General features: G+C 39.3%; 1 protein-coding gene across 3 annotated transcripts in view; it reads right to left on the reverse strand.

Annotated features, from left to right (window-relative positions):
• Positions 1-7244, reverse strand: part of LOC125047008 — a 27987-nt gene extending 20743 nt beyond the window's left edge. For 2 of the 3 annotated variants that reach the window (XM_047645032.1, XM_047645031.1), the window contains exon 1: positions 7034-7242. In XM_047645032.1, the coding sequence (XP_047500988.1) occupies positions 7034-7085 (52 nt within the window). In that variant the 5' untranslated portion in view covers positions 7086-7242. Of the gene's footprint in view, positions 1-7033 lie in introns of all 3 variants that reach the window. The other variant, XR_007116695.1, reaches the window with a different exon arrangement.
• Positions 7245-8613: the final 1369 nt, after the last annotated feature.

Consider the following 8613-nt stretch of genomic DNA (forward strand, 5'->3'; position numbering starts at 1 on the left):
TCTTTGGTTAGAGTGGGGAGGAGGAGGAGGGAGACAAAAAGACAAAAAGACAAAGAGAGAGAGAGAGAGAGAGAGAGAGAGAGAGAGAGAGAGAGAGAGAGAGAGAGTAGAAGGGAATGTTAACAGCCAGGTATAATCTTTTGTACAGACCATCTCAGTGGCAGTTCTGGGTAGCAGGACTTGCAATATACACTAACTTTCAGAGCAAATGAAGTAAGCATAGGGTTGTAGATATAGGATATAAAGGTAATAAGCTAAAGGCCATGTTTAGTCCACTTCCTCATAGTAAACTGTAATGTAAGTTCACTGCATTACCAGTGTATCTTAATTATCATTTTCCAGGTATATCTAATGAACTTTGATTGCAAGCTTCAAAGTTGGAACATAACTGGTATATTATATGCTATAAAATAGGAACTCTAGACACTATCTTCAAAGGTAAAGAAAAGTTTCCTACTCGGCAACAATGCACCGATTTTGCTTAATTCTTTGTGGCTGTATATACACATGTGAGAAAAAATAATATATATTTATATTTTTTTTCGTGGATACTTTTGCATCTACAGCAACTATGGTTATGAACAGGTTACAACAATTTTTAGAAGCAAGTAGATACCTGAAAACCAACTTATCTTTCACAAGTATTAATTTTGTATGCAAGCTTATCAGGGTGGAAAGAAAGAAAGAAAAGAAGACGTACATCCTCTTTTATTTCAACTTGATACATTTTTTCTTTTTTCTTTTATGTCTTCTTTGTGTTGTGGCCTTTAAAACATGTCTTTATACAAGGGAGAGGAATAGATATGGCAGCACCTATAGGCCACTTTGCCCACTGCCTGGGCACATAGCTTTTCTAAAGCCATGGACTATAGTTGCCTATTGTGTCAAAATGTATTTTAACATGTACTCTTTGCCCTCAAACTGACCTAGTTTCAAGGCTTCTGTAATGTAAACAATGCAAGCTGCATGTACAATTTTTTTGCATTCTAAATTCTTTGCAATGATTCTACCACAATAAACTTCCATTATTATACAACATAAATCCTCAATTCTATCATCAAATTACTTCACCATAATTATCTATTTACATGTCTCCAAAAGAATCCGTGCTTAGTTACATTACTATACAAAACCTCCGTTTACACAAACAAAACCCGTATAGTTCTGTAAACAAATCTGCTCTTTGCCTGCTTTACTATATCTGAAGAGAGATCTAGATGCAAAGAAGAGACCATTTATATATACTAATCACTAACTCCTCTTATAACTCCAAAGACAGTAATGAAAATATATCATCTGAGTCCAGTACACTGTATACAACACATAACGAGATAGTAGGAAAGGCATCAGCTGTGTCCAGGTAGTAATATTCTATGGGGTTTAAAGGAACTGTAAATTTGACCCAAGTAGAAAACTATAAACCTTAAACAACTATAAATTATTACACTGGTATTCATTTACTGGAACTGGATAATGTGTCCACCTTCCCCCCCTTAAAACGACTGTTTCTCCACACGTACAGGGCATTTGCACACACAAAAACATACAACTTGGATAGTACTTGTACTTTTTTTTAAGTACATACCTCTTTCTTCAAGTCTCCTCCAGCATTATTCCATGTAAAAAAAAATTAAACAAAAACAAACAAACAATAAAACGAATTGGAACTTCTGTACTAGCCATTTCATAAACACAATCTCTAATGTATCACAAGTGCCTCAAAACATTACTTTGCCTTGAACACACATCAATATAAAATCAAAGACAAAAGAATAACACAAGAAAAAGAAAAAGAGCAAACAAAAACCCAAAAGGTCCCACTGAGGAAACCAAAGTCAGGTTGATGAGTGCAGATCAAGGACACCTTTGTTTATATACAATCTTATGTCAAAACCTTCATCATTTCACAGTTTTGTTTCTTGTTTTTCTTTTTAGTTAGATAATGCATATATCATATATCCTCATCTGAAGCTAAAAATAATGTAAACAATAGGTGATAATACTGTCATGTTACAGAAATATAATTGTAAACAAAAATGACCACAGAGCAAACACAAACTCATCTAGTCTCTGGAGGTTCTTACATTTCTATATAGTGCAAAACATATCTAGAAAATCTAGGATGAACTAGAATCTATTGTCCATCATCCAGTAACAGAATGTAATAGAGGAAGAGGAAGAGGATGAGGACGAGGCAGTGGGGATGACCCTGCATCTGCTCCATTCCAGTATGCACTAGCTGCGTGAAGCTGATTTCTGATTTGGATTTATTGTCTGGCTGTCCAAGCTGAATAATAATGCTCTCGATTTTTCCTGCAGTTTACCGGGTCACAGTTGTTGTGTGCAACTATCTTGACATCGTACGTTATTTATAAACATTAACAAATAGCTTATGCTTTGGCATGCTTATGCATCAAAACATGCATGCAAATATGCAGATGTGCATGTACATGTACACTTGTACACACACACACACACACACACACACAATGTACACATACACACTAAACACTAAACTTCAACCTCCAAATTCCTGATCATACACTAGAATACAGTCTAGGAGAAATCATAATAAAAATAACGATATAAAACAAAACAAAACACACTCTCTCTCTAGCCAACATGAGATTATGTAAACACCACAGACATAATAACTATTCCAAAACATCACTTCACTGTTCTCCACGCATTATTCTGGGCCCACACTGGTTTGCCTATGTGTGAAGAAATGTCCTTTACCTAAACGAGGCATTAACAAGGAAAATTCTTGTTGAAAGGCTCAACTGGCTTCATTTAACTTCAATCAAGGTAAACAGACATATATATATATATATATATATATATATATATATATATCAGAAAGACAGTGATACACTATGATAAAAGTGCACCTATAAAAAAACACTTGTTTTAGCATTTCTATTAAAATGAAATCTGCGAGACACTGTGAATTCTCAGCATTTATTGATGGAAATACAAAATATTCATTTACACATTTAAGTATGCAACTTGATTACTATGCATGAAAACTCAAGGCTTGTAGTATCTCAGAACATTAAGTTGGCCAATTTAAAATGAAAATGTGGCCTACCTTCAGTAATTTAAACTTAACCCAATTGTCCCGATGGCAAGAATACATGTCATGCCCACTATAATACAAGTTTATTTACTGTATTTACACATAGATGGCTCTACAAGTGCTTAATCACAAAGGAGTCGGTTATTAGTCCTACCTATCTCACCTGTTTACCTTTTTCCTCGACTTTTGGAAAGGGTCTTTTGCATTACTTCATTATCTTAAATGTTATCGAGATTTTAATAACAATTTAATAAACATAACATCAATAACAATAACAACTGCACTGATATCAACTCCACTAAAAAGGAAAACACATTTTTCAGCCAATTCAAAGAATGGAGAAATCAGGATCGTTCATCAGGGCCACTGATAGACTCCTTGCTGGCTGAGCACATGTGGAGCCATCTGTATGTAACCTTTCACAGAAAAATACAGGGGACAGAACATAAATCCGGGGCAGTTGGGTTAGCATCAATTTGACCCACAGTTTTTAGTACGAGTGAAACAATATGAAAGTACACTCGGAAGAATGCCATATTCTAAATTTTCACACAAATTTCTGGAACTATTACAAGATGCAAACTTATACTTACAGGTTACATTACATGAACATGAAAATGATGTTATAGGAATTCATAACTGCTGCCTATTACAACTTGGATAAGACCTTTCCCATTACTTTGGTCGATGCAAATTACTGGGTTCAAATGATCAAAATGCTACTTGTTGTGCAACAGCATCATAATAATTGTTTTCAACATCATACATTTACATATACACATTTTTTCTTTCTTCCTTGGTTTCTTTTATTCTTTTAAAAGTATGGTGTCGTTTTTTCAGTTGCTCACTTTTTCAAATATCCTTCTTACTACTTAGTGTCAATGTTCCCACTGTACTTAAGGCCTACTGTGCTCACTGCAAGCACATACATTCAGTTCAAACGTTGAACGACATCCTAAATACAGTAAAATGATTCCACTCAATTGTTCTTCCTACCAGATTTAAAACAACTCTGTAAGAATAACAAAGAACAGAAAAGAAAAGAGAGAAGAATATATATATACACACAAAAATACAGGTAGACACTATAAATAAATTCTAAATAAATAACATGGCTATATATAACTATATGTGTATATATATATATATATTTTATCTTTTCTTTCTTTGGGGGGGGAGGGGGGCAGTATAAAACCATCATCCCCATATACTGGAAAAAAGACGAGTATTTCTCAATCAGCTATTCCCTTTTAGATAGCTAAAATTATGAACAGATATGTATGGTGTGGAAAACAAAATAGTAAAAACAGCTAATAGAAGAAGAAAAAAAAAAAAAAAAAAAAAATTGTCAACAATGTTCCAGTCCACCATCCCTCCTCAACATCCCTTCCCAAAACACTGCTCGGTATACCCCATAACCTCCATCACAAACAGTCTGGCCTGATAAAGAGTTTGCAGCCCTCCCTGGCTGTTCACTGTCAATCAAGGAACCTCTCCAAGCTCACCCTCAGAAGAATGTACATGGAGGATTGTATGTCTCTGCCAGAGTGCCAAGGGAGCACAGGATAAGAGCATGCTTGTAGGCCTTTCTTACAGATCAGTGCATTTGGGTTGAATCGGCAAAGAATACAACCAATGTAATTATACTAGTCCCACACGCATGTATGCATGCGCACGCACGCACGGAAGCACACGTGTACACACACACACACACACTTGTGCACATAAATGCGCACACACACACACACATACACACACACACACACACACACACACACACACACTCACTCTCACATGCATGTGGGCACATACTCACATTTGAGTACATTTATACACATGGATTTGCATACATGTATATATACACTCAAGCATGTGCGCATATATACGTGCACACAAACACACACACACACATAGACACGTGTGCTCATACATGCACACACATACATACATGCATACACAGAGTGGGGAGAGGGGGAGGGGGGAAGAAAATAAAACACACATGCACTCTTGTGTGCGCACATATATGCACACATTTGCATGTGCGCACATATGTGTACATGTATGTGTGTATATATGTAAACACACACATGCATGTGCGCACATGTATGTATGTACGCACGCACGCACACGCACTCACGCGCACATACATACATACATACACACACACACACACACACACACACACACACACACACACACATGTGCAAGTGTACATTTATGCACAGATGCACGTGAGCACAATTATGTATATGTACACACATACACATTTGTGCATGCATGCACACACGCATAAACACAGCGGAAAAGAGATTAATAAATATATGAAAATAGAGTAAGGAATATCCTTTCTTTGCCCCACCAAATTCACAAACAAAACAAATGTGTCCGAATTGAACAATCTAGGTATTTACATGTACTAAACGTTTCCTAGAGTGAAGTGACGGCAAATACAAATACAACTTGAATGCAGGATTGAACTTTCAAAGAACAACAAAACTATGTAGGAAAGAAAAAGAATAAACTGCAATTTATTTAATTAAACATACATACACAAACATACATGAAATACAATGATTAGTCGGGTTTTTGGCATTCTCACAGGAAAAATCCACTCTCATAACAGCGTTGGCATCGGAACCTTACTCGTGATGCATAACAACCAGGCAATATACATTCAGTCCTCGGAAACCACATAATGTGAAGGCGGGGCTTACGAGAGCCATACTTCAAATTTGTCACTGAAGTCTACAAGAAATGACACCAGATAATCTGATGCCACATTAGTGTATCACATAATAATTTCAAGCTTCTTCTATCGGCAAATTACCATGCATACTTCATGTCCTTCTTTCCTATTAGGAATACATGTCATTATTGATAGCTTTATCTAACTACAGGTGTTATCAAGCGCACTTGAGGTTAAAGCAATACATCAGTATCACTATTAATAATATCCGTGACCTAGAGAAGTTCCTTTTTTCGTATCCCGAGCCTTAACTAATTACAGATTTCATATTCCTTATGCTCTAGCAATGCATACTTCAATAAAAATATTATAAAGATTATTATATTTCAGTGCATACAACATAATTCTGCATTGATTAATGGAAAAACAAACATTAAAAAAGAAATAACGGGCAACCAGCATGGTGCCTCATTCTCCTCCCATACATCAATTACCAATATAATAGAACTACAACACAAGAAATAAACAATCAAGTGTGACACCATTTCCTACTCTCATTTCATAAAAAAAAAAAAAGATCCGCTGGCTTATTATTACTCCCAAACATTAATTCATATTCCATCTGGCTTCCACCCTAGTCCTCAGCCCCGACGATGCAATACCGCTTAACTCCCCTCCAAGCTCTTATTTCGAGTAAGCAAGACCTCCCCCTTCGCGCAAGGCTCCAGAAACGCCCAACATTGAAGAAACAGAATACATAAGGAGTAAAAGAGAAGGAAGAAGCTTAAAATCATGAACAATCTGTCATGTCGGAAGGCGGCCCTCCTCCAGCTGATCGCCACCACGCCAGGCCTGCCAACCCACAACCCGTCCAAAAACGACACAAATCCTCGAAATTTCCCGCAAATGCTACACCCAAAGATAACAGGACTATCTAAAGGCCATGTAAAGGTAACAGAGAGGTTAGGGAAAGAGCCGCGTTGGAGTGAGAGCGAAAGACCGGGTCAATCCCCCTTCCTCCCCTTCCATGTTGGCAGCCCTACGCTTAGTTTAAAGAGATCGACAGACTTCTCTAATAAATAATTTTCCATAACGAATAAATCTGCTTCCCATAGATGCCCTGGGAGCTGCTAACCACGACCGAATTGCCACTTCATTAAGGAGAATAAAGAAAAAAAGAGGAAAAAAAACACGTGGTGCTCGCCAATGGTGCTTCATGGGATGTAAACAATAAATGGAATGCCAATGGGAGTCTCTCAATACCATACCTGTATTAGTTTGTTCAGCCATTTTTGGAGGAATTTCTTGGACAAGCTGCATTAAAAAATCCCAGGGAAGTAAATCCTGACACAGAACAGATATTATTCACATGTTATTTAAGGGTTTTTTGGGGGCGCATCGTCTTCTCTCACAAGCGGCACACACACAAGGATGAACTGAGGCTGAGCGGCAACAGTCTAGCCTCGCGCCCGGGCTCATCAAAATTCCTGCCGAGGAGAAAACGGGACGCCATCATGTTAAAGGGGCCCGGAATTCGCCCTTTCGGCTGGATTCTCCGTGGCGTTTCGGGGATGCGGGGATGGGGGTGGGGATTTTATTGGTTTTGCTTTTAATTTTGGGTGATGTTTGTCGTTTGGGCTTCTATAGCGTGGGTACTAAATATGAAGTTGATACTGTGAAATTCAAGTTTTTCAGAGTTGAAAATTTGTGTGTCCACGGACTGATCGAGGTGCCACCTGTCTTATGCAACAACCTCACACGATTTAAAATCCTATTTCACCTAGATAAATCCTACATCAATCCTATTTCAGGATACCTCCCGCGCTCTATTCCGATTCTCTCGCCCCCTTAAAGATAGAGCCCATCATGCCGCGGAAACGGCCAATGAGGCGCGCGGATTCGTGAAAAGGGGCGGAGCTCGCGTGACGTCACGACTAGGAGCAGGGGAGTCTGGGCCAACCCCGTAGAAGAGCTAAATAAAATTTTTGTTCGCTTTCATTCTAGGGCCGTTCCGGAATAGCTAGTCCGATAGTTGAGAAATAATCCATGTGTATCATAAGGGCGATTTTCCCCCGGTTTCTCTCGCTGTTGCGAAATAAGTCCGTTTTTTTTTCTTTCTTTCTTTCTCTCTTTTTTTCTTCCTCCGAGCCGTTCCGTTGAATAATCGTGACTCACGACACGACTAAAAAAATAATGCTTGATTCACATTACAAACATCCGGAAGTTCAAAATTAGCAGTGACCTCTGAGGCACAAGGGCATTAAACTCTTGGTAGCCCGTAGGTAAGGGTGGTCGCTGCAGCCGAGTGACCGCTGTAGCAGATGCGGAAAGGGAATGGGGGCGGAATAAGCTGGGGGGACGGTTGGGGGGTATGTATGTGGGAAGGGGGGGGGGAGGAGGAGGAGGAGGAGGAGGAAGAGGAGGAGGGATGGGGAGTGGGGAGTGGGGAGGAGAAGGGGGCGAGGGAGAAACGTTACTCCGGAGCCGGGGAAGTTTCATATTATTCTGCAGACACGTAGTAGTTCCCAGACCGTTCAAAGGCCTAAGCGAGACTCGTCTGAAAAATGGCAACCCATCTCGGATCGAAATTTTACAGGGCGGACGGTGAGGGCCGCATTTGAATAAAAGAAAGAAAGAACACACGAGAAACAAACAAACGGTAGATCAGGCACGGCATGGCATTTACAGCATTAAGGGGGGGCGGGGGTAAGTTACGAGGGGGGGAGGATAGAGGAGGAGAGGGAGGAGGAGGAGGGGAAGGAGGGGGGGAGGAGGAGAGACTCGCTATCCCGGAACGGCCCTACTGAGGGAGACTCTCTCCCTCTTTCGCTCCCTCTTTCTAATGGGC

This window comes from Penaeus chinensis, chromosome 40 (genome assembly GCF_019202785.1).
Source record: "Penaeus chinensis breed Huanghai No. 1 chromosome 40, ASM1920278v2, whole genome shotgun sequence".
NCBI lineage: Eukaryota > Metazoa > Arthropoda > Malacostraca > Decapoda > Penaeidae > Penaeus > Penaeus chinensis.